At 31.3% G+C, this 27679-nt stretch overlaps 1 protein-coding gene across 1 annotated transcript; it reads left to right on the top strand.

The window, feature by feature from the left end:
• Positions 1 to 855: 855 nt before the first annotated feature.
• On the top strand, positions 856 to 21564 carry LOC132753236 (glutamate receptor 3-like). Its single transcript, XM_060743678.1, has 17 exons — positions 856 to 1096; positions 2333 to 2664; positions 3293 to 3445; positions 5873 to 6115; positions 7763 to 7974; positions 8739 to 8792; positions 9406 to 9543; positions 13956 to 14132; positions 14576 to 14695; positions 15314 to 15424; positions 16454 to 16672; positions 17311 to 17663; positions 18053 to 18251; positions 18751 to 18998; positions 19599 to 19707; positions 20639 to 20776; positions 21107 to 21564. Exons 2-17 carry the CDS (start codon positions 2535 to 2537, stop codon positions 21206 to 21208), a joined length of 2706 nt encoding a protein of 901 aa, XP_060599661.1. The 5' UTR covers positions 856 to 1096; positions 2333 to 2534; the 3' UTR covers positions 21209 to 21564.
• Positions 21565 to 27679: the final 6115 nt, after the last annotated feature.

Raw genomic sequence — 27679 nt, 5'->3', positions numbered from 1 at the left:
ATAGTGGGCGATTTAATTTTAATAGATACGGGGTTTATTGTTGGCATCAAAGTAAGTTACAATACAGATCCAGCGCTTACAAAACACGGCATTTTCTTCCTTAACAGTAAAAGATAAACATTTGACAATTCAAAATATAACGGTAAGATAAAAAAAAATTGTAGTAAATTTGATAAAATTATGATAGATTATAATGTTGAACTCTTGAACTGGTATATATTTTTAATGCCTATAGAAGTATGTACAGCATTTTTCTGTTGGGCAAAATGTGTTTTCTAGTCTTGTCATTTTAGGCATCAGCCATTGGTAGCTCATTTTCCCTAGGTTTACATAATAACTTCTGGTGTTCCCCTGATAACATAATTACGAAACAGCATCAATTTATAACTTACTCTTATTTTGTAAATTATGCAACAAACAGTGTAACATTAATGGGTATAAAACCGGTCCTTTTACATCGTAAACAAATAAAAACTGATACGACCCTATGAATAATACACATCTTTCGACATTAAATGTAACACCGTATCAGAGTTTTCCATTTAGTGGTGTGAAACCAGAGAAGAAGTAATGTTATACCTCTGAGTATTGTGTGAATCTATCTAAAACTCCATTATCTCTGTCGCTTTTGTCCATTGTGCTTTCTCCAATGTTGAACATAATTATGTTTTATAGGACTCGTTTTACAATATAATATCGTCACAATAAGCAATTCTTTCCTAAAAGCTGTATCATCGTTTAGGAAATGTCAAAAGGCTTCTGTTATATCCAGTGTAATTATGTGAATTAAGAGAGACATTCTTCTGACATGTTTAGCCGCAGTACTTAATAAATACAAACGAAACTTGCTCTTCGTTCCATAACTGACAATGAGAGCATTGGTATTCCATTGCCTGAACGAACTAGTCAGCTTTTTTTAATCTAGAATTGTTTCATTTACCTTAGCTTTTTTAACCAACAGTATAAAAATGTTGCGTTGACTTTTATTCTTTCGCATTATTCATTCATTTCGGATTGATGAACTATTGACATGATATTATTTTTTTACATATAGGAATATTATTTTATCGTGCTCTTGGGACATTGTCTTTTAACTGTAAGTTCGTTATTTTTATTTGTTTGGTTCTTGTTTAATCTCAAATCTTATTTTGTTAACATTTTTGGATTTCAAATGCTTTTTTTTACTATGTATGTTTGCGCAATTTGTGAGACATAAACAACAATTCTTGGTGTAAACACGTGCTATGTTTCCTGTAAATGAGATTTTAGAAATGTTCAGAAATATGTTGTACATAAATAATACGTACGTTACGTAAATACGTACGTAAATGTACTTACATTTAATTATTTTGTAAAAACAAACCAACATTTATAAATGAACTAACTAAGCAACCGCTTTGTACTGATTATGTTGTCATTCCAGACACATTGAAAACAATTCCTAACGCATATATATCACAGACTTACAGCTTGATTGTTTTTAATTAAATTCATGCAATGAATTATCAGTCAGGTAACACACATTCCTGTTATTTGTATGGCTGATGATCTAAAAGCTAAAACTCCAGGAGATATTTCTATTGGTGTGATGAACTGGCCATATGTCTCAATACGAGTATGTTGTTAATTTCTATGTTTATGTTTGAGTTCTATAATTTAACTTCACTCCGCAAAGGAGCTATTGTAAACCTAATGTTTTCGCTGTGACTTATTTGAAATTTATTTATATTATTAAAGATATCGCAAAAATTATTCAAATGGTCCGAATAGCCCGTTTTATTCTACTGTACGCATAGTGTTCATCTAATGAGATGTTATCTGGATTTAGTGCATCTATATTGACAGGTATTATAAAGCTTAATCCGGATACAATTGTTTCTCGATATTAAATAACAGTCTTCCAAATATCATCAAATTAAATATTGAATTGCCAACTGATTGCAGTCCATGATATAACTGGTCTGTAGGGACAGTCTCTGTTAAAGAACGATTATTTGACGTCCTACATATTTATTAATAATACATTGGCAGCGCACGTACGACAAACGGCATACGCCAACTGGTGTTTATATAATATATTGACGTTTGGTATCGCGAGGATATGATCGACCGTCGTGCATTAATATTCTGTAAGACCCATCATACCGAAAGAATTATTAACAAATGTTTATCTGAGTATGAACCAAATAATTTTTTACATTGGAATTATTATGTTTTCTATTAATATATCTCTGAACTAAACCATTTTCGGAAGAAATCGTTATTTATTAGTAAAAGACGGATGTGATTATTTCTGTTATAAACTCGTTGAATGGTTTTTTATATTTACTAGGATATAACAGGAGTTTAGAAGAGAGAGACGAGATTATAACAAAAGAAAAACAAATGCCAGAAATGTGTATAAACGCTTTAAAGAATGCTACTTGACAAGAAGGAAAGTGTGCAAATAAGAAATAAAATGAAGAATTAAAATGTCAGAAGAATGGTGCTGAGAATAGAATAGAAGTAAAAGAGGAGCAGTTTTGCCCGCCGTAATGATGCCCATGTGGACATCAAAGGACAATTTACACTGCAACATTCAATTTATCTTCCTATACATGTTAAATGCAGCCTTACTCTCGACTTCGCTCCTGGAAACAGATACGGACAAAACAGTAAACATAGGTAAGACTTTATATAACAATTTAATAATTTGTACTTTAAACACAAAATCGGCAAAGCACTCTAAAGCAGTAAATTTCCATAAACATTACAATATGTCGGTACATAAACATGCTGTCTTTGTATCTTAATATGTTAACACTATGAATCTTATTTGAAAGTGTGCGTTTTACTGCAATTTAGATTGTACAATCAGTTCAATTTTATATTTATTTATACTTGGTTATTTAAACAAACATTAACAGCTTGTTTATAATAAATAACCTTAAGAGAAAGATTCACTCCCTGTAAAACTGTGAAATATAATGCATATCAAAGTGAATATTTATGAATAATAATTTATAATAATTTTATGTATAACTTGAAATATTTACAGTTAAATAATTGCCAGCGGAATGAAAACGAAGAATTCATATATTGATTTGCAGATCTTTATGTCGTTTGCTTATATCCCCAAATGGTTAACTTGTAACTTGATTGTACTGAGTCAATAAATCCGTCTGCACAACCGCCACAATGAAATTTATCACTAATTTGAATAATAATGTCTATAAATAGTTTCTTTTTATTTCCGGGTTGATTTATGTTCAAAATTTTCAATTTACTGTTTATTGAGTTTCGTTTATTCCAGGTGTTGTTTTAGACAGTGCTGATCCAAGAGCAGAGTCCATAATAATGTCTATAAAAATTGCTATGCAGGCTTCAAACAAATCCATATCTGCTAAAATGAATCCATTGATAAATAAAACCGATCTTAACAACTGTTTCAACCTAACCAATACTTGTAAGTATAAAACATAGGTAATTCAAAATGCGCATGTGTAATATGCTTGGGTATACATGGCAGGATATTCTTGAAAATGAGACAGGATTATCTACTCTTTACACTGGTGCTAGAAAAACATGATGTAAGACAAGTCGCGTGTCTTAAATGACGTCATTCTCATGCTTTTTATGAATGAAAAGCGTTCTTAGGATGACGACATTTTGCCGTTATGAATGAAGTTGTAAATGCTCGTACTATAAGAAAAAAGTGATAATTGATAACTATTACTTTTCGTTATTTCTTTCCGAAATATGATTAATGAAATATGCAAGAAAAGGTATCAAAGACCTGCTGTCGTAACAGACGGGAATATCTAGCAGAGACTCGTTACCGCCGTAAACAGTAACCCTCGAGCTTGTTTACGTAGCTATTTAAACATTTTGAGATACAGATGGTAATTTAAAAGCACGTGTTTACGTGTTTTTGGAATACATATGATTTTTAAAACACCACATGTTCACGTGATTATTTAACTGAATATGATGCAGACGATTGTTTAAAATACCGCGTTTACGTCTTTGTTTCACTTCTTAAAATACAGATCGTAGTTCAAAATGTCACACATGTTCACGTAGCCATTTGCACTGCATATGACAAAGATGATTTATCTTTGGATAAGGATGATAATTAATTAAAAATATAACATGCTCACGTTGCTATTGAACTGAAATAAGACAAATAATAATTTGAAATACAGATACAAAATGTAAATACAAAACAAGTTCGAAAGGTATAGACTTTAATTTAAAATAACACATGTTCACCTGGGTATTTGAACTTCTTAAAATACAGACATTATGTAAAGTCTTCAGTTAAACATGACTATTTGAACTGCATAAGATATAGATGGCAACTTAAATACCAAAAGTAAAACTCACAAAGTTGTACACATATGTTTTACTAATGGAGCGCTTGATCTCATGGTTAATGCGTATGTCTCTAATCTGAGATCTCGAGATGAACGTGCGGTAACCTCATTGTCTCTTTATTTATGACAGCAGTACTAGTTTGTTCGAAGAACAGATTGACAGTGGAAGCTTTCGTCACAATAAGTCTTTTACTAAACTTGGAGCAGTGATCCATTGCTTCGTGTCTATCTAGTGTCTCAACCAGATTTCCTGATATGATACCAGCGCTTGTTAATTCCCGGAATAATCCCCAAACTTTCTTCATAATCGAGCTAAAACAGATTTATAAACTAAAGAGAGGACTGTTATTCTCGCTGTCGGCACACGCATTAATAATTGATAACAATGAAGGGAACGTCATTGTTTCTATTCAATTATATGTCCGCTTGTCAATACAAACGTAGTTTGAGCTTTAATTTTCCCTTAATTGAATTGATAAAGACCATCAAGAGTTTCATTAATGATGCAATCAGACCTGTTGATATATTATTCATTTCATTCAGATTTTGATTGTTAGTCACCGTTTACAATAAATTATTCCCTCTCTGTTAGCATCAATAGATATTGGTCGGTATATGTTTTCAGCACAATTAATAATAAGGTTATGTTCATTCATTAAAATGGTAATATTTGTTTACTTTTCCCTTTAATTCTTTAGTGTACGAGGGATTTTCGAAAAAAAAACGTATCTTTAAGTTATTTTCAGAAAGAAAAAAAAAAACACTGTTAGATTTTCTAGACCAAATATGTGTGCTTTAGTATTGTCATGTTCATTTATTTAGAAATGCGAACGTTACATTGTAAATATATTATATTAAGTGACTATAAGGTGATAAATGTATGAAAAAAGGATTGTTAGCGAGTACAATAGCTTTTCAGGAGTTGTTTGCAATCATTAAGATGTCATTTCTTTTATGGACTTTTTAGGGCGACAATCCTTGGTAGAGTTGCAACATATTAATTTTAAAAAAGTATCTTAAATCAAATCAAATTGATTTATGGAAAGATTGACACTGATTATCATATGAACAAACATATATAATTATGTATATCATTACTAAATTGTTATAAAAGAACTCAAAATAACACATCAATCTGACTAAAGTTCGGATCTTCTTATTTCTTCCATGCGAAGCGTTCTTTAGGAGCTGATTTTAATCAGATTGAGTAAACATTTAATTGAAATACAGGAAAAAATTTATTATATATAACTGCGTCGCAAAGTATTATATATTTAAACAGAAATTGTAAAGGAAATAAATCAAATAGTTACGAAAAAGTTAAATTGTAAATGAAGTTTAGCGTGTTGATTTTTATCTATGAATTAAATTACTTCTCATACATGTATACTCATTGCATTCGTGAATTACGCTGCTTTACTGATATGAATTATCTTTATTGAAAAACCTTGTCCTAAATGAAAAGTTATGCAGATTATCCTTTAGGGTTATTGCAATTTATTTTTGTTTTATTTCAGTTTGTCACCTCATTTCGATGCAACCTATTGCCTTGTTTGGAATAAGTAACGGAGAAGCGTATAATGTTTTCAAATCATATAGTAGTAAGCTAGAAATACCAATGTTTCTACCTACAAAGTCACGAGGATTAAATGACAAGGATTTTTTAATCAACATGTGCCCTTCATTTGTAGACGCTCTTATTGACGTCATCAAGTTCTTTCGGTGGGAGAAAATGTTCTATTTATACGACAGAAACGATGGTAAGACCAAATTATAATGTTTTCATTGTAAAAGTGCGACAATTTTCAGCAAAAAAAAAGTTTTAGCAGATTATATTGCAGAATAATCTTCAGCAGAAATCACAACCTATAAAGTTTACGTCTTACATTTTGTCATTAAGAAGACACGTTTGATTTAAAATGAATATTTGTGATGTTGTAAGAAACTTTCATTATTACAGTTTTTATTTGGCTTCAGCCCTAATGTTTTATTCTTTATTTATGAATTAAAATACTACGTCCGCAGGTGTAGGTAAACGGAGGAGGAAACTTGCATTAACGAAAAAATCCACACCCACTCTTCGTGATTGTACAATTTTATATCATAAGTACTTCATGAAAAATGATAGCATATGACTTTCAACCATTTTTTTTCAAACACGTTAGCTTATATACAATCAAAGGATGAACTTATTTTAATTTGAACAATATTTTCTCTCTTTCTTCTCAAATTGCGGAAAAATATAATATCCGGTATTGAGAGAATAAAAAATATCATAAAGATCAAGCTTATCACATTTATTGAATCAGTGTATGAAACTTGAAACAAACTTCAGTTATGTATACAGCAATTATTTTAAAATAGCAGTAGGTAATAACAAGGAGCATATACGCTCGTAAAAAGGGTGTCCTTTTCCTAGTGTAGTTATTTAGTTATTTGACTTCATCATTTCCCGCTTTGATATATTTTACGTTAGGAAGGTTCAATGTGTCCGGCTAATTTATGAAGAGTCAGTGATACTTCTGAAACTCTTAATGTGCTAGTAATTGCCGAGACTGTGGAAATACCATGACATGGTCATCCGTCCTCGTTAAATTTGAAACAGAGAACAACTTCTTGAATTGAAATAAAAATATATTTTTTACTATCTTAGGCGCTTGAAAGTTATAAAACTGCGAATAATGCTACTCATGTAATATACTCAGGAATAGAATAATACGAACAGTACCACCATTTTTTACCAAGTTATTTTAAGGAAAAGGGATCAAACCATGTGTAAAATGTGTGCGTTCATGTTCAAGACAAAAGTCTCTCTTCACTGAGTGCTCTATTGCCCTGTTACTCATCTTTAATCTAAATGTTCTACTACAAAGGATTTAATATAAAATAAATGAAATTCTATAACTATGTTTTACTGCACATTTTCTCTAGACATGTGTGCTATTTGAGATATCTAGTTGTGTGTTGTTTTACCAAAATAGCATGTTACAAGTTTACAACTGAGGACCACAAAAGACAAAGCATCGCATCACGCGATAAATTGAATAAAAATGTAGCAACACAAAACAACAGACATATACTTGTATGCAGAAATAGCGCCGAAAATACACATTATTTCATGCATTAACATTTCCAGAAGCCCGCGGTCTTTATTAAATTCCCGGTCATGCGAATGCTTCTGCAGATGCTGCTAGTGAAGAAATACGATGAATTTACTTACCCTGTACATGCTGTATTATATTTGTAAAATGGCATTATTTAATTATAGCTATAATAGCAAAAATTTGACATTTTGTTTTCTTTCTTTTGTTTATTTATTTTTGAATAAGTATGGTAATTGCATTTATCAATATTGTTTTTAACACGGTCACAACATTTAAGTCCATCTAAGCATTATCTACATTTAGCAATATGGCGCCTACAGAAGATTTATCAAGCGTTTGGTGAAGTAGATGAAATTTCAGGCTGGACCCAGCCGGATATTGAAGCTATCCGTGTACCTAACGTTAGAGACAGCAGAGACCTTCTACAGAAGCTAGACAAACAGTTCAAACTAGATGCTAAAATTTTCGTCCTCGACTTTCATTCAATAGCGGATTACAATGCTCTTATGAAACAGGTCGGTCTTTATTAAAGTAATAAAATAAGATTGATATGATGAAACTGCCATCAAAAATCAAAACACCATGCCAAGAGTACATGCATTGTACATTTCGATTTTTGAAAAGTGTCAATTTAAATAACCAGTGTTGTTTTTTTGTGGTCCTTCGGGATCATTGAGTTCAGCTCTTTTAAGTGTTGAGAATTGAGTTCCACTCAAACTAGGGAGTGTGAGGGATGTTGCACTTTTTTATGATCCCTCATGTACCGACTCAATCAAACCGAGTTTGCAATTTTCATATAATTTTGCTGTTTTTAATGCTTCCTAGGGACAACTGTTTCACAAGATATTAAAATTTGAAAATTTTGTTTGACAGGATATTTTCGAAAATGTTTTTTTTCCCACACATTATTTTGGTGGCCCGTTTTCCTCTTCTACCATAAACATATTATCTTTATGGATCATTTGCAGACATTAACCTTAACCATGACAGTAAACATTTTTCTACAACATTTCTCTCTTATTTTGTACTATAAAGAACTTTTTAATCTTGAACGGCAATGTATTAGAGATGTCTTGTCACAAACTGTCTACAACAATAAGAAGTTAGACAACACTCATTAAGAGAACACGCGATTACTCTGCTGTTATACTATCTAGTTATAAAGCTGTACTTTTCATTTGATGAAAGATGACACCATCTTGTGTTACATTACTATTATACTGAAAATGCAATTGTGACTTTGATAGATTATTGTTTTGTGATAATGATATGTTTTCAGATAGTACAAGTCGGAATGAACAAAGATGGATATCATTACATTTTAGGAACGCTGGTATGATATAACTTCATGAACAATATGTTCAACAAATTTAAAGCAGCACGCCTCAAGTTCATGCTAATTGTATAATATTGTGATAAACAATTTATACTTTATCAATGGCACTTATAACCCCCGTTTAATACCACAATGAGGTTAAATATGCAAAAATAGCCTTAACTGTCTTATTAACGCAGTAGAAATATAGTTATTAGTAATGAAAAATTACTCATAAATCGCACATATTATTTTAACTATTTCTTGAAGGTTACTTTTCCTAAATTCTTAGGACTTTTAACCTAAGTTTGATTTTATTGAAATACCTTGGCTAATAAGGAGGCATGCTGCTTTAAGACTGTTCGTTGATTTAATAAATTTTGTTTGATGAAACTTATCAATTATTTTGGAAATTAAAATATTGAATCATGTACCTATTCTATGCTTCAATGACCTTTTAAATTTATTTCTTATGGCTGTTAATTGATATAGCCCGAATGTCATACAAAATAAAAAAGGTAAATTATAGGAGCGCAACCATTTTGAGTAATAGATTATGATTTGTATGTTATAATACCTAGCGGTAAATATATTATATAATGCTAATAAAAGAACGTGACCTCTTTTTTAGGATATAAATGGCTTGGATAAATCTATATGGAAGTCTTACAAATATGGCGGTGTCAATGTAACAGGTTTCCAGCTTGTAAAGCATATTCATCGCCGTGGTATACCACTTGGTCTGTTAGATGAAAATGGAAAAATATCGGTTTGTAAACATTTTGTATTTCTGTTTTATTTCTATATTGTTGCATGACCTCTTACAGTAATGGAACAGGTTAGTACATCAAGAAAATATCTCTCATTTCGAAAGTTTTATCATTAAACTTGATAATACATGCCAGTTCTATTTCTCCTTTGTCTGATAATTGCTTATACGAGTACCAAGGTCTATTGAGCCCCTTTATAATTTTTTGTTTGTCTTCAATTTTATCAGTTTTTCTGCAAAATCATATATTTAAATCAATTACCAGAAGGGCGTTTCGGCGGTTTTGATTTCCTTTACTTGCTGTTTCAAATCCTCATGGGTTCTTCGGAAAAACTGACAAGTAACGATTTGAAATTTCCATACCATCATGCCCTTGAGCTATATCCCAAATATGTTATTGAATTCGTTTTCTTCAACTCCCAGTGTGTATAAAGTTTGACTATAATTTTACAGTAAGTTGACATGTTCCGTCGGTGATGAATCTAGCCTGTCAATTGTTTCGTAAAATACAATGGATTAAAATAACTGTTTAAAGTTTCGTCGTTGTCAACTGTTTATATTTTTAAAAATGTTAAAATTCTAAGCCAAGGATCATGAAAAGGAATTTGTTATTGATAACTAGGTGTTCCTGAAAAAAATTGTTAACCTGTTAGAGTAAAACATCTCAATCGTAATATGCATGTGCTAAACAACTATCTATTATCTGTCTGTAGGCCAAACAGTTCTTTTTTAGAAAGAGAAATAGAAAGAAATATGTCACATAATTAACCACATTTTTTTCTTTCAATTTTTGTATTGTTTCTACTTAAAAGAACTTCTTTAACAACAGCCTTGCTTTTTGAATTTAGCCCCTTGATACGTCAGAAATAAATTTAAAATAAATTTGTATCATATCTAGAAAGTTTGCTACCACAGTATTCACGAATTATTTCATTGGGGTTTGGAAAATGTTTTATCTTACACAAAGGATTTTGTTTTATCCTGCTACTGTCTTTATCATCAGCTGGATAAAGCCTTGCCGGATAAACTTATCTATCTCCAGTCATTACGTCACATGATGACGTCACATATTTAGCAGCAAAACAAAACTGCATATAGATGTTTTTTTTATCGGGGAAAAAGAAGAATGAAACCATTTAATTATTCTAAAAACATGATAAAACGCAGGATAAATTAAATACATGGTTGATGTCGGGATGGAGAAGGTTTATCTGGTTTGCTAAGAAAGTGAATCTTGGCTCGCTAAAGCTCGCCAAGATACACTTTCTCGCTCACCGGATAAACCTTCTCCATCCCGACATCAACCATTATTTTCTATATTCTTAATGAAACATGTTCAGATTTATGCTTAAATCTTTATGCTTAAAATGTGTGAGTTGCACTTAATTATTACTTCAAACGGTTACCTTATCATATTAAAGCTGCCTCCAGATTAAACAAAACAATTCAAGAAAAACAAACTAAAATGTACTAAGCTTTTAAAAACAGAGAGAAGATTCCAGGTAATAATTTACATGTCATATGCGATTAGTGACTAATTTTGCAGTATTTATAACCATAATTCTAATCAATGACTAACGCAGTAAGGAGCATTTTGGATATTTTGACCTCTAATTGGTTATTTACGTGGATTGTTAGTGCTGTTTGCAATGTGTAAATAATTGTTTTTGTTAATATCACAATATTTCACTATACATTTTCAAAATCGTCATGGCAATCAGCATGTTGCTTGCTGCTTAAAAAACGACTTTCGTTTACACGTCACTATCTGCATAAAATTCTTAATCAAACAAGTTTTGCTACCAAAAATTACCTAAATAATATTTTCGGTAAAAACAAATCTTAGAAGCTAATTTGATAATTAAAAAAAAATCGCTTTTAAGGCAATATTCTATTTTATTTCTTTCATAGAAGCATTTTGGAAGTTTTGTTTCACAAAAAAAACATTTTTGCCGCAGATATGTAGCAGTATACTCTTCAATGTAATTTTATTTTTTGATATAATGAAAATAGAAATATGATACTTTTAATGATACTTCATAGCAAAGTCATAATTATCAAATGCAAGATAATTCTGATTCTGCCTATAGGCCTCGGATTAAATTAGCTACAATGTATTTCTAATATACTTAAGGACAATGAAAACGCACGCCCGAACTATTTGCATTTTGTTACATGAAAACAAAACACTAACGACTTCATTAGATATATATCATCACTTTAATACAAAATGCAAACTTAACAACTGAAAATAATTCAAAATGTTTGAAATCAAATGTTCACCAGTAAATCGAAGAACACAAGGTGAAAATCCCAAAATCACACTTTTTCATCACAGTAACGCAAATTTAACAAAGGCAAAAACAAAATAAAAAAACCCAAAGTCACTCATACATGTCTATTCGTAATGTCACCGTCGGGATCTTTATTAACGACAATGTCCTCCATCAGCGTCTCTTACAGATGTACATCGTCGCCTCATAGACCTTACGGTGCGGATAGTCACCTGTGGAATCTGACGCCATTCGGCCTGTAGTGTACTGCGAAAACGCTGGTGAAGACCGATAGATACCAAAACGGTTGGTGCTCTGTTTGTAAGATAGGCCAGACTGAATCTATCCTAAATCTACCCAGCGGTTATTTCTTTGTAGAACTATTAAATACAATTTGCTAGCAAGCCTTCAGCAGTGTTTGAAATTAAGCACCTTTTATATAGGAAAAGTGTGTATATGCAATTTCCATGTGAGCTTTTACGATTTCTAAAACTTACTATTGGCATAGTTTAATATTCATTTTCATAAAGATTTTACTTGCTCATTTGTGTTTAACATTTATAGAAAGGTGTGAAAAAACAAATCAATAATTAACAGTTTAAAAAAGATAAATAATTTCATTTCATAAAGTTACAATAAAATGGTTAAATCTGTTTTTCTGTTGTGATCTTATCACAATTAGCCAAAAGTGTTACATTTGATTTTTCGAGTACTGTCTTTATTATGCAATAACCTCATTAAAATGCAATCATTTTTCATAACTTTGGTATCTAAATCATCGGAATGCATTCGGTTTTATTAAACTGTGAACAAATATTTAAAAGAAATATATTTTCATTGTTTAAATGCAATTATCTCGACCGTGCGTTTTCATTGTCCTTAAGTATATATAGAGCGTAGAAATGAATCAACAGCGAACTCCCATGTGATTAGAAGAAGATATTCTTTGAATTACTTGATATCTTTTCTCATCACAGTTCAGATCATATAATAATTCAATATAGTTTCTATCTGATACTCTGCTCTGATGTTTCATGCTTTAAATTTGCCTTATGCCATGTCCTGATTTTATTTGGGTCCTGCTTGGCTCCTAGCCGGTGGTCCTGTGTTGCTTGGTTATGTGGGGTTGCGTTCTTTGAACGCTGCCCTTCCTTGTTGATCGTACTTTTCATATTTTACTACTGTATACTGCTTATCACATATTTTAAAACACGTTTGATTGTCGTGCAGTTTCGCGCATCTTTATGAAAAATGTTTAAGCAACATTCTGAATAAATGTTGACGTTTATTTTTTATTTTTTTTTAACTTATGACGTTCGACGAACAATTATTACAGTCATGGCATTGTTGGCTTTGCCGTTCTTAACCTTTAACTGTAGTCATATTTTTTTCATCTGATTGTCTCCATACCTGTACGCCATTCCTAGCTTGAAATTAATTTGACTTCTAAAATTCCTTGACCTTGAACTTGATTTATTTTTGTTAATCAATTGATTTTCTGGCTGTAAACTTGATATATATTTTTATATAAATTGATTGTATTTGAGTTATTACTTTGACACGTAGAACAACACCTTTATGCTTCTTGAATGACCTAAACCTTCAATACCAAGTTATTGTATTTGACTTGATGTGTTTTGCAAAAATTGGCAATAATTTTGTAATTCATAATTGGATTGTATCCATACTTGAGCACAAAAACCTTTAAGACAAAGAAACTGAATTTGACCTTGAATGACAAATGTCATTGCTAGGAACGAGGACTTGCACTTTTAGTACCGTCAATGAACATGCTCAATCAACTCGACCCTGCAACATTTTCAATTTTGTCGTTTCAGACATTCTTTGGGGATTCCGATTTTTTCTATTTGACTTTGCTGGAAAACAAATCCCGATACGTTGATTTAACCTAATTACTGAAAATGAATAGTTTTAATTATTTTTTGCTTGATTTGAGATCTGCTGAAGCCCTCAGAATTCATTCATTCCCTCACCTTTCGGATTCGGACTTTATGTTCACCCTCTCGCTTCTGCAGATTAAACTCAATGAAAAGGTGCATTAGACCTTTCTAGCCTCAGGTCATATGTTAATACTTTTGACATTTATTAAATACTCACAGTGATAATATTTTTTGTCAGGTAGAAGCGGCTCTCAATGTGGATGCCGTCGCAGTTCTCACTACAGCCATTATAAAAATGATTCAGCAAAAAATCATTAGCTTTCGCCGAGGTCAGCTTTATATGAATATGAGTTGCTCCTCAAATCCAGTACAAGTCATGGAAAATGGACAATCTATTTTACAAACAATATTGAACGTGAGTTGCTTTCTTTGGTTTATTTTTAATCTATTTAAACTAGTAGAATTTCAACTCATACTTGTATGCATTCATCAATTAAAGAATATCAAGCAAGTTTGCCTAATGCTAGAGTTAATTCAATATCAGTTTCCGTGTGAATAATTAAGACTTAACAAATAATCTTATTTGAATCATGCCTGTCAAAAAGATGAAGTCATTTTTTTTCTGATATAAATCGCAATGTGTTGATGTCAAAAGATCACAATATTGCTGTTTTGTTGTGCATTTAGAAATACAATATCATTCTTTTATTTGAAATCTAGTTGCTATTTTGCCCCCATAATATTAGTACATGAAATAAAAGCCTTATTAAATGTTTTAACAATTTCTACATAGATATAACGACATACATGCAATCATAACGAGAGCCAATATGAACAAATATTGTTTCGTTGATATAGGTTACACTTGAAGGATCTAACAAAGGTCTTTCGGGAAAGGTAGCATTTGATGAATATGGGAACAGAAGGGGTTATAAATTAGACTTATATCATTTAAGTTTCAAATCGGAACTGCGAGAGGTAAGCATGCGTAAATTGGATTTATTCTGATAAAAGTAAGGGTTAAGTTTTTTTACTCGAGTAGATAGGGTATATACTGACAAAAGGCCGGTTCTAGAGTAAACCGGGTATACTCTGATACTGGACCTGGTTAAGTTTTCTACTTATTAGTAAGTAAATCGGGTATATTCTGATACAAGACCGGGTTTTATTTTCTTCTCTGTTTATCCGGGTATATACTAATATCTAGTTTCCTACTGAGGTAAATTTCGTATAACCTGATATAAGGTCAATTTTAGTTTTCTACCCGAAAATATTCAGATTTAGTTCATTCTTGTTTGGTCTCTAGACATCTGAAGCAGTTTAGATAAATCAGGTTATGATTATTTGTTGCTGTTCTTAACTCGAAGATAGATGAAATATAGTGAAATAATATGATAGCCATTATTAGAAATCAACGCTTATTAAACTAAACAATGAAGAGATATACATGTATTATCAAAAATTAAACTGGATATTTTTTTATTTAAAAAAAAGGCAATGATATGTTTTTAAATCTGTTATGATTTTCTTGATTTTTTACAAAGTATAACTTACTTGAAAAGATATTTATATATTCAATGATATTTAATATTGCAGGTGGGATATTGGGAGGAAGGTGTTGGGTTGAGAGATATGGCCATTAATCGAAATGTTGACAACAATGTAGAAAAATCAGCCAATGACACAATGATTGTAACAACCATTATTGTAAGTAACTATATATAATATTCGCAAAAGAATTTCACTCATTTTAAATGATATATGTTATTCTCCCGCATTTAAGTGCAATTCGGCATCATTTTACACTTTACAAATTTTCATTTTGCTACTTTCACTGTAAAATTATTCATGTATTAATCACTTAACTTTTAAAATAATCTACATGGAGGACAAAGTAGATTATGTCTTTAGATAAATGTATTTAATAGTAACTTTTAAAAAGTGTTTCAAATATATTTAAATATTTTTATTTGTTGTTACTTTCAAATTTAACAAAAATGAATTAACTGGTCGTTTGATATATTTGACAGCTACATTAGGTGTAATATTAATTAAAAGAAGTGTGTTTTAATATATCTGTGTATATTTGGTTTACCTTAAATTTTTCGATTTAAAAATCAAGCATTTATATAACAAACGTATAACAGACACAGCCATTTACCCAAACAATTTTAAAGACCGTTCAGCACGACAGCATTGTTGTGTTTGTGGTATTTTTAGTTTTTGCTTTTCGGCATTTTTCTAGTTTGGTGTTTCCATTATTCCTACTTGAATAATGTGGAATCACCCTTAGGGTATGTGTCTGCTTTGTTGACGTCTTATTTGTGATATACTGACTTCATAACCTCTGATCCCCTTTCAAAATTCCTTTTTATTTAGTTTCCCCCCATGATTTTCTGGTTTAGAGCACACGCATTATTTTACTTGAGGACCTTACGCCGCTTTTCATGGAATAGTGTGGTAGTATTACATTGAAGGTTCCATGATAACCGCCGTATGATCACATCTACGGATGTTTCTAAATTCAAAACGTCACCATTACCATGATTAAATGTTGAGTTCTGCTTAAGCCGGTGCTAGGGAGGGTGGACGGTAGTTTGCACTTTACAGTACCGTTCATGAACAGGTTCAATCAAAGCGAGCCTGCAACATTCTTAATTTTGCCGTGTTGGGCTTTCTTTAGGGATTCTTATTTTCTCTATCCTAACAATTGGCAAATTTTTGTTCATATGTTAGAGTGAGCCATTTGTACAGCTGAAAGATGATGATAACGGAAGTTCTCGCACTGGGAACGACAGGTTTGAAGGATACTGTATAGATATGATGAAACTGTTAGCAGAAAAAATAGGATTTAATTATACAATAAAAATAGTTGATGATGGTGCGTACGGATCTCCAGTGACAGAAAATAATAAAACATCATGGAATGGGCTTATTGGAGAGTTGATCAGAAAGGTATGCTAAAATTCAATAACTCAAAAAATAACACTGTTTGTTGTAACGAGGGATGTACATACAGTTAACCGAAACTGTATACACATATTTCCAACAAACAATTTAAACATTCAAGAATTTTATAATAATTCAAAAAAGTTTTACATAAGTTTTAAAAATGAAACACATAATTTTATTGAAAATATGAACAACTCGTATTCAGGAATGTATTTCTAATTACACATGTACCTCCCTACATGAACTGTTAAATTTGGTCATACTTTGGTAAATAATGCTTTTGTAACTTACAATATTGATAATTCTTCATTGGAGCATCGTTTATCATATATGACCATACAATTATGAGGTACATGGACCTTGATATAACAATGAACGAAACATTAGACCATGCCACTGCTTAAGTGCATATGTTTAATACAGAAACTGATTTTGATAATCAAGAAGTCAGAAGTTAATCTTAGTCGTTTTACATATAATGACTTCAAACCATGTGAAAGCATAGTTAATAATTCTTAATATAATCATCGTTTATCATATAAGACCATAACATTTTGAGTTACGGGGACTTTAATTTAACAATGTACTGAAGATTAGACCATGACACTGTTGATGGTATAGAATTTGATATTCTCTTGCAGGAAGCTGACATAGCTCTGGCTAGTTTAACAATAACAATGAAGAGACAAACCGCAGTTTACTTCACCAAACCGTTCATGAGTACTGGAATTAGTATCATGATAAAGAAACCTGAAAAAGAGAGGCCTTGGGTATTTTCATTTATGCAACCTTTATCATTTGAAGTTTGGGGATGTATAATGTGCGGATTCTTTGCTGTGAGTTTTATTCTATATATGGTGGGACGATTTAGTCCATTTGAGTGGAGGAATGGTGACAATGGGGAGAAAGCCCCTTCAGATACATTTTCGTTTGGAAACAATATTTGGTACACATTAGGAGCATTATTACAACAGGGACCGGATGAGTTTCCGAGGTAATTTATGTGTATTTATTTTGGTACAAAATGTTTAAACTTTTGCCCATGTTTTAAAACGATAAAAGTAAAAAAATGCTAGAAAAATATAATATACCATATGAAATATAAAAAATATTGAGTGGCGAGATAACACAGTCACATATATAGTTTTATCAGGACAAACATGTGTCTAATCAGGACAAACATGTGTCTTATCAGGATAAACATGTGTCTAATCAGGATAAACACGTGTATAGGCTAGCCTTTGCTATGCACCTTATGTATTTGTTTATCACATTTACCTTTCTATACATATTTTATAATTTTATGCATTTAGTATTACCTTCTTAAGACGATTCCAAGGTTAAACCAATGAAATTAAATTAATGAGTTTTTTTCTCTTTAAGATCGCTTTCAGGTAGAGTTCTTGCAAGTGCCTGGTGGTTTTTCACACTCATTATTATATCAACATATACAGCGAACCTAGCGGCGTGTTTGACGTTCGAAAGACTGATAACACCCATTAATTCTGTAGATGATTTAGTGAAACAAAGTAGAATAAAATATGGAACGCAGGCGTCAGGAGCAACATATGATTTCTTTAAGGTAACAATGAATGCTCTGAATTATTGAACCCAGCAACATATGATTTCTTAAAGGTAACAATGAATGCTCTGAATAATTGAACCCAGTTGTCAGTGCCAAACACAATGAAACATGTTCGTCATTATAAATTTAAACCGCAACCAATAAAATTCATTTCAATGAAAATAGTTGACTGATTATATCATTATCTTAAACATATCCTGAACCCTTAAAGAACATTTAAAAAAAACGTATTGAGGTAATTCAAACTAGTAGTATACATGTACTTGCAAATGCTTATGATATAAAGTACATATTTATATAAATTTGACAAAGATTTTTGTTTCATATTGTCAATTCAGTAAAGCGAGTGTTATACAAACATGATATTGTTAACAGTATTCTTGTTCGAGTCTGAAAAATTGAAAAATATGTGATGTCATTTGAAATGAATCTATTCGATGAAGAAATATCAGTTTTTACCTTGACCTTTTTTATACTTGGTTTTATTTTACATCAGGATTCGAATGTGACAGTCTATAAAACAATGTACGAGGTTATGAAATCAACATTCCCCTCTGTGTATGAACATGACGCAGTTTCAGGGTGGGATAGAGTCATCAAAGGAAGGGGAAAATATGCTTTTCTCCTAGAATCATCCAGTAATAATTACTACAATCAACGCAAGCCTTGTCAAACAATGAAAATAGGGAGGAATTTAGATGAAAAGGGATATGGTATCGCAACTAGGAAAAATTTTCCCCTGGGGTAAGTAACTGTATATTTCATTTACGCTGTGTCGTAATGCAAGTACTATGTCAAGATTTTTAAATTAAACCCATTTTACATACAGGATAGGAACAAGATATTTCACCACTCTTTTTATACCGTCTTAAATGTATATGAAAGTTTAAAATGCATTGTCATTTAACTATAAGTTTACAAATTTTAAAGAGTTTTTTGTAATGAGTGACACATGAAGAAATCCATATTTAGCTTAAGTCTTATGTCGAATGAATGATAGGATAACATGTATTTACGGTTTTGTCGTCAGTTATCAAGGATAATCGAATTCTTATGAGAAAATAGGTTCGACCGTTTGAGATGTTTTTTTCTGTTGTTGAGTCGGAGTTAATCATCAAAACTATGCGAATATTCAGTTCTCTGCGACAGTCAACCAGACTAAAACTATTAAACAATTATGCTTAAAACAATATACAATTAAAACTCTCTTTAGTTAAAATTGTAAGGAAAGATCAATTTCATAATTATCTAATTTCTTTTTTGCAACAAACCAAACAAAATTATATATAAAATTTATTTTTACGTTTTTTTCCATTTTGACAATTTATGTTTATGTGATTACAGTTCACAATTGAATATAGCTCTATTAGAAATTAGAGAAAGGGGCGACCTGCTGAAGTTAGAACAAAAATGGTGGTACCAGAAGGGACAGTGTGCTGGTAGCAGTGGTGGGGTAAATATATGAGCTGCGTCACAAAAAAAAACCAACATAGTGCATTTGCGCCAAGCATGCATCCAGACCAGCCTGCGCTACCGCGCAGTCTGATCAGGATTCATGCTGTTCGCTTACCAACCCTATAACAATAGAGAAACTGATAGCGAACAGCATGGATCCTGATCAGACTGCGCGGATTCGCAGACTGGTCTGAATCCATGCTGTTCGCAAACGCACTATGTTGGTTTTGTCGTGACGCGGCTCATATTCAAATTGTCACTTGTGATTATAAAGTTATAAGTCATTTTTGATGCTTTTCATCAAACCTTCGATTGAGAATGTTTTTCTTTTCTGTTAACAATGATTTTAAAGAGTAATGGAGGAAAACGGCTCAGAGTCATTACGATCAAACTTATATTGTTTGGATGCCTAACTAAATTAAAAATTACAATAATAAATTGAATTTATGTACATGTACCTTAAATAAGTGCTTTCATTACATATCGTAACCTTAAAAGCTTTTAAGGGATGATCCATAATAATGTAGACTTTTGCTTTTGCTAAGACACAAGTGCTTTTAATTTAGGAAACCATATATATTGATATAAATCGGACCATGCAATTTATTAGAAAAGATAGAAAAAATAAAAAAGTAAAAATTGAAATAGCCCCATGCGATTCTATAACCATAGTAACACTCGTAAGTGTACATATATATTGAAAACAAAAAAAAACATGGTCTACATTTGACCAATCATTATCCAACTTATACATTTTCTTTCATTCTATATGTTTGTCGTGTTATGTTTACATATCTCAACGAAACAGCTGTAAATGTCTTTTGTAAACATCTAATTATAATAACTATACATTGAAAACAGTGCTGTTAAACTGACTTTTAAATTAAAAATAATGAATAATTCTATGATATGTTTGTTCTTTTTTTTAGGGTAAAGGAAAGAAAGGGCTGAATTTAAGTAACGTTTCAGGAGTATTCCATATATTGATAAGTGGACTTGTTTTAGCTGTTTTTATATCCATCTCTCAACTTGTGTGCCATTCTTGTATCAAATCACGCTCTAAAAAGGTAAAACATACAAACATATAAACAACGCCATTGTCTAGGTTGTTTAAATCTTAGTCGCAACATCATATAAATAAAACCTGATATAACTTTGTTTAATAATCTTATGCGTTGCAAACTTCTGTATTTTTCTTGTTTTTTTTTTTTGATAGAACCATTTCTTAATTTTAAGGGTTTTTGTCATATTAAATGGAATAAACGTTTTTGTCAAATCAAAAACATTTATAAAGATGTGATATCGATATATTTTTTTAAATCTACATTCCAAATAACATCTTTTTTACATTTACTGCTTTATAAAGTTCTGAACTGAGTTTTTAAAAATTATTACAGAATAAATATAAAGTAAACAACGACATAAAAGTGCTCGAGGAGGAGCCTCTATCCGGAAGTCATTATCGGAAGCCCCCAGAACAACGTTATAACACATTTTAACGTAACGCTCTCAACGATGACGTTGGATAGGACGGAACACATGTTTCAGCGAATTTTGCTATAGTAAAGAACCAACCTATGCCTTATGAAAATATTCGCAGGAGAACAAATGTGGAAAAATGCAATACATATTTACATATCTCATAATAAAATAGTTAAATCATTGGAGACACAGCTAAGAACTCGCCTTTTTTTCAAACATTTTGCGTCAGTTTGAAACTTAACATTATATTACAGCATACAACAACATTTTTACAGTGTATCAGAACATGCCCATGAAAAGAAATCTGGAAGAAAACAAAGAAAATATTACTAATTGTTTTCTATAATACTAAAAAATTATCTCAACAAGTTACATATATTGATGTCTGGTTCGAAACAGCTTTTCAACTATGCATGTTATATGTATGAAAAAAGAAAATATAACCGAAATATGTACCGAAAAATTTGGGTGAGTGACCCCCTATTTATTAAGTCATTTGGCAAAGTTTACATTTTAAAGGATGTTTAAAGAAAATAAACATAAATTGTATATCAGCTTAAAGGAAAAAAATAATTTCCATCGAATGCTGTGGAATTTAGGATGTTTTGTCTATCTATGGCGTTGTGATACCCGTTACAGTTGCCAAGGATACGCAACGACGTCATGTTCAAAAACGGGCTTTGATGATAAACTTTGACGTCATGTGTACAAAAATGGCTGAAATTATTGGAATAAAATTAACGGAATCTAATCAGAAATCAACATTTTGCATGCCAAGTTTTAAGACGTTTCTCGAAAGATCGCAAAGTGTCGCGTTCTACCTTAAATAAATGTCTTTGTATATTTATGAAATGATGACGTTTTCCAACTATGAGCATCAATCAATCCAACTATAAGCATCAATCGATCGTATTTGTCTCATTTAAACAAAACTGAAAGATTTTGATCAAACTTCAATGAATTTTAGTGTTTTGTCTTTGGTAATGACGATGAACAACGGAAAGTGTATCAATTCAAACTTTTGCTATAGTAAAACATTTGCGGAGAATTGTACAATACTAGTGTGACATTCCATTTTTCTAACTTATGAATGTATATGTATACATATTTTCAGAGGTTGTAAATTGCTTTGTGTAAAAATGTATTGTACAGTAATATATTTGTAAATGACATACTTTTTACCTATGAATTATACCTTTTAATTGTTCACTTTGACGTTTATTAACTCGCTATATGATCGAGTTATCATGGAAGCTCAGTCGTTTTTGTCGTTGCGATAATATAGTCAATGTCGCAAACACTTATTAAGATGTTAACACGAAACCATTGTTTTTCTTAGAACATTGGCAAATGCAACTTTTAGATAAGGGTACTTATTCTAAACAGTATATGTTTCTGGAGTAATTCCCCTTTCTAACTCTTACTTTCGGTCTAAGAAAGAAAGTGTTGACTATGCATATCTTGACAAGGCACAAGAGTATAAACAAGGTACATAACTGTTAAAGTGACCTAAGTGACAATATCGTAAATTTTCAAAGTTATTCTTGAACAATAACAAAGCTATTTATATTATTGAAAAGATTCGAAAAAGGTAGACTTATTGTTACCATCTTTTTCCAGCTACTGTGACCAGTTGATTGGCTGCGTCGTTTGTAAAAAATGTGACTGATTACACAAAACGTATTTATAACAGTGACATGAAACGTCAAAGGTATATATACCTCCTTCAGTACACAATAAGTAAAATAATCGATTTTATGACTTACCGGGTTCAGTTATTGCCGTAGATAGATCTCTTTATAATTACCCCCGTTGTCGCCTGCTTAACGCAGCCCAGAACAAAACTGAAAATTTATTTCAGACTTGTACAAAATACATAACCATACAAAGTATAATCATTTGAATATTTCAAATATAATTCAAATTCCATAATCGTATCATAGTCAAATGTTAGCAAAGTACTTGGTATTTTTATCGCTTTATTTAAACAAACACAAATCATATTAAAATGTTAACAAAACAAGATGTAATTTGATATTTCTTAAAATTAACAAAACATTCCGTCATACCTACGTTTTATTTCACAGAGGATTAACCTTGAATTCAAATATGTGTAACTAATATACTAGGACGAAAAAGAAACGCCGGGTAACCTTTAATGATTGTTTTAAGGGATAAATTGTATTATTGGATTATTATATTCATTTTTGTATGAAATGTCATCTGTATGGAACCAGCTGTTGAAGTTTCAATCGATTTCCGATGCTGATTATGTGAAAAAATACCCCCTTTTAACGATGACCCTTCTTGTTTTGCGAAACATGGCCGGACATATCAGTATCTTGTGTGTCCTCCATGCGCAGCTGTGGCAGCCCTGATCCGCCTATGCATGGAATTCACCAGGGTGTTAATCATGGCCATGGGGATGTTATTCCATTCTTCATGCAAGGCATGTGTGAGCTGGACATGATTAGTGGGGGCATGTGGACGTCTCCTTACCCTCCTATCCAGTTCGTCCCACAAATGTTCAATTGGGGACAAATCTGGACTGAATGCTGGCCAATCGAGTGGGTGTATGTTACTGTTGGCAAGAAATTGCTGGCAAACTCTGGCGACATGGGGCCGGGCATTATTTTAGGCCAAACAATAAAATATGTGTTGCATATTTTATGTACCCAGCGTTTCTTTTTCGTCCTAGTATATATCATAGCCAATTCTTTTATTACGTTAAATTATCTTATAAGGATTTTTTAATAATTCTAAAACATGCACATGCTAGGACTAAAGTAGTTAAATCTCTAAATGTTTTTTTCTTACCACATTGTACATTGTAACACGTACAAAAATTAAATGATACTCATCTTTAATATCATTTAAACAACAGTATATCAAAAAACGTTCATTTTATTTTGTATTCATACCTTAAGCACTATTTGTGCCTCACTTCAAGTCATGTGATCATGTGTCAAAGAGTTAATACATCAACATTTATCTATTATTTTGTGTCTTGTGATGCACGTGTGCGCATCATGAAGTTTGCGTCTTATTGATAATTCATTGCAATGCGTTATGTCATGATTAAGCACAAAATTATTCTGAAATTTATCAAATTAAAATGCTGTCGACATTAAATGATTTTATGTGTCTGTCGTTCAACTTATTTTATCTAAGTGAAAATATCATTTTTAAATTGTATCCTTAAAATTGTAGATCTGTTTTCAAGTTACATTTATGAAATTGCATGATAAACATCTTTCAAAATAATATAAGCATACAAGTGTGTGTACATTTAAAACTGTTTTAACGGAAGCTACTTCATTGTTACAATATTTCGTTTAACAATCGAGCATGCTTATGCTTCTCAGCAGACTTTAAAAATAACTTATTCTTTCTCTTTTATACAGTATCACTAACAAAAAGTATTTATTGCGAACAGAAAGTCCAAAAAAGTACGTAAAACTGACATTGGTAAAGAAAGATAAAGACTTAAAAATAATATATTAACCGATTGTATTTTTTTAATAATAGTGTTAGTATTTCAAACATCAAAATAAATCATATGGAAAGCTATGATCGAGAAGACAGACTCGTAGTATCGAAATGTTTTGCAGTCAGTAAAAAAACAACTGTATACATTTCCATGTTCATAATACCATGCAAAAACAGTACATTGACATTATAAATAGTTCTAAATAACGGGGACTCACAAGTTATACTGATTTCTTATCTTGTATCCCTTTATATACAATAACTGATTTGTGTTGTATTTACAAGATCATGTTTAACTTATCATAGTGACATCAAGAAGGGAAATTTATCCCAAAATCAGGACCTCGAGGAACAGAGGATAATTTACCCATAATATGATAAAATACTTTTTCTTAAGTAGAATGCGTTTATAACAAATGGAGCTATCTTACTAACTTAAATATGCAGAACCAGACGATTTGAATAGATAATGAGTTAATGACGCTGTATGTACTCCTTGTACCAAAGTAGTTGGTATTTATAACTGATTTAATTTTGTTACATAAGACAGGTAGAATGTTTCAATCTGTAGACAGTTTTCAGCCACACTGACGTGAGTGTTCGAAATACATTTTTATGTGCCGAGAACATAAATGCTTAAACTATAACAGAAGCTTGGTCCGAGTACTTTTGAAATTTTGGAAAATGTTTTACATTAACATATAATAACGCCTGTCCATCTAACTTTCTATGAATAATGGTAGTCCGAAAATCGAATAACTTATTTTGGAAGTACAAGTCTTCTAAAGGTCTAAATTAATGGATGGAGCAGGTGTGTCAATTGCCAACAGTCGAAACAAACAGACGTTCTTTTTCGCCTTTAAAACATTCTTATTTGATCATGTAAATTATTGAAAGAGAGAATGTAGCGGGTGCACTTGATTATTTTTATGTTATGATATGTATAGCAAATGTACACATTATTGACGGGATGAAGATAAATATCTAAATAAACAATATCAAAAAATTACTGCTTTTACGTACTAGTATTCATCAACAAGTTTAAACATAAAAAATCGAACTAACGTCGTCCATAAGTACACTTTTGTTCTGTCTATTGTCTAAATTTGTACTATGAGAGTTATTCTCTGTTGAAGTTTAAATAGATATTTCCATAAGAAAACCTGATTCACACATATTTCGTTTAATATCTATTATGATAATAATATACTTATAAGTACAGTGAAATAAGAAAACAAACTGGACTGTGAGAGAATAGGAAGCTTTGAAATACGGGACGCTATCCAGGGTCTCAGATTACACCTTAAATATGCTACATGTACTATGGTTAATCATTAAATGCATTGTCAAAAATATTCCTATGTATAATGTACATCTATTCGAATAAAGAAAAACTGGGTTCTATTTTGTTCTAAAAAGGACTTTCTACGAGAATTTGAAAATAGTTGAAAAGAAATGTTGAAATTAAAAACCTAAATTGTCTCTATTTGACCAACTATATTTCTCACTTTTTAGTATACGATTATGTAGGCATGTAAGCATTTACATTTAACGTCCTGATTACATGTATATATCTGTATTAACAACAGCTTTATGTGTAGCTTTAACTTTAGCTGAACATTCTATGAATTAAATGAAATACAGCCAGTTAACTAAAGAAAAATATATTGTATTTCAAACATACATCAGTGTAATGTCTAAATACTGGTCTGGTTTTAATTGCAATTCGTTTCTAAATTAACCATAAGCAGTAAAGAACTGCAAGAAATAAAATGGACTTTATTTCTTCTATAAATGTCAAATTCTTAATAAACCTTTTATCAAATTTAGAAATATTGAAAAGTTATAGAAAACTTTCTGTGATTAAAATGTAACAGTAAAGTTTGTAAAATCCCGTAAAGACCTTCAGTATTTCAATATACATGCGAAGGTAATGATATTGAATTAAGATATTTAACATCTGTTTCTTTGCCTTAAACAATAAAACGTCCTGTCATGGCTATAACATAATGGTTTATCAACAATGTGCTTAATTTACCAAGCTTGTTTACGTAAAACAATTGTTAAATCGTTGATTTCTTTGTAACATATTTGAAGTGATTCAGATATTTGTTATTTCTTTTTTGAAAATCTAACAAAGCAACTGGAAGGTGTTACAAATGTTATGTTTTATTCCAAACTTAGACATGTACATATGGATTATCAATCTATAACTTACACGTGGCAAAGGCAAAATATGACAGAAACATAGATATAGACATTCAACATAGGGCATTTACCACAACTTTTCCGCAAAACGTCAAAATATCTTTCTTCTGTCCCAGATACCGTATTTTTCTGTCATACAAAATGGACAGCAAGCCTGTATTTGTTCTTTTTCATCGAATATGCCATTCAATTTGAAACTTATTTATCTTTACTACATGCAAAACGCTCCACTAACTAAGTCAGGATAGTGAAAACATTTATGGAATTCTGAAAACAATTTTGCTTTGATTATGAAATATAACGTCTTACTTGTCAGTTCAGTCCATATTATTGTCAAGATACAATATAAATATGTACACTATTGTCGTTTGAACGAATTGCACCACATAAATAACCCGTTTTTGTATATGTGGTATGATTTTTATGTTTCCACGTTTGTATTTTAAAGCACCGCACAACTTAATCAATCATAAGATTAAGACACGGCTTTATTCTTCCTTACAATCACCGCATTTTTTTTGTTTTAGCACCTTCTGTTTTTGACAGTTGAATAAATGTTTATGTTTGCTTTCAGAAAAAAGAGCCGTTCAAACCTATGTCTGAACAAACCAAAGCAATGTGCGAAATAAGCAAAACTACTTATACTTTCAGGAGTTACTGAAGCATGTTGGAGTTTGAGTGCCAACTGGAGACCGCCCAACTAAGTTTTCTTGTATCAGCAGTACGCCAATTGATCAGATCCTCCCTGTATTTTAGGACGATATGGTAAACGCACCAAAAAGGTCCTAACA

The sequence above is a fragment of the Ruditapes philippinarum genome, unplaced genomic scaffold (assembly GCF_026571515.1).
Source record: "Ruditapes philippinarum isolate M1 unplaced genomic scaffold, ASM2657151v2 ctg872_1_1_1_1, whole genome shotgun sequence".
NCBI lineage: Eukaryota > Metazoa > Mollusca > Bivalvia > Venerida > Veneridae > Ruditapes > Ruditapes philippinarum.
Note: the sequence above shows the minus strand (reverse complement) of the source record. Positions and strands in the feature narration are given on the sequence as shown.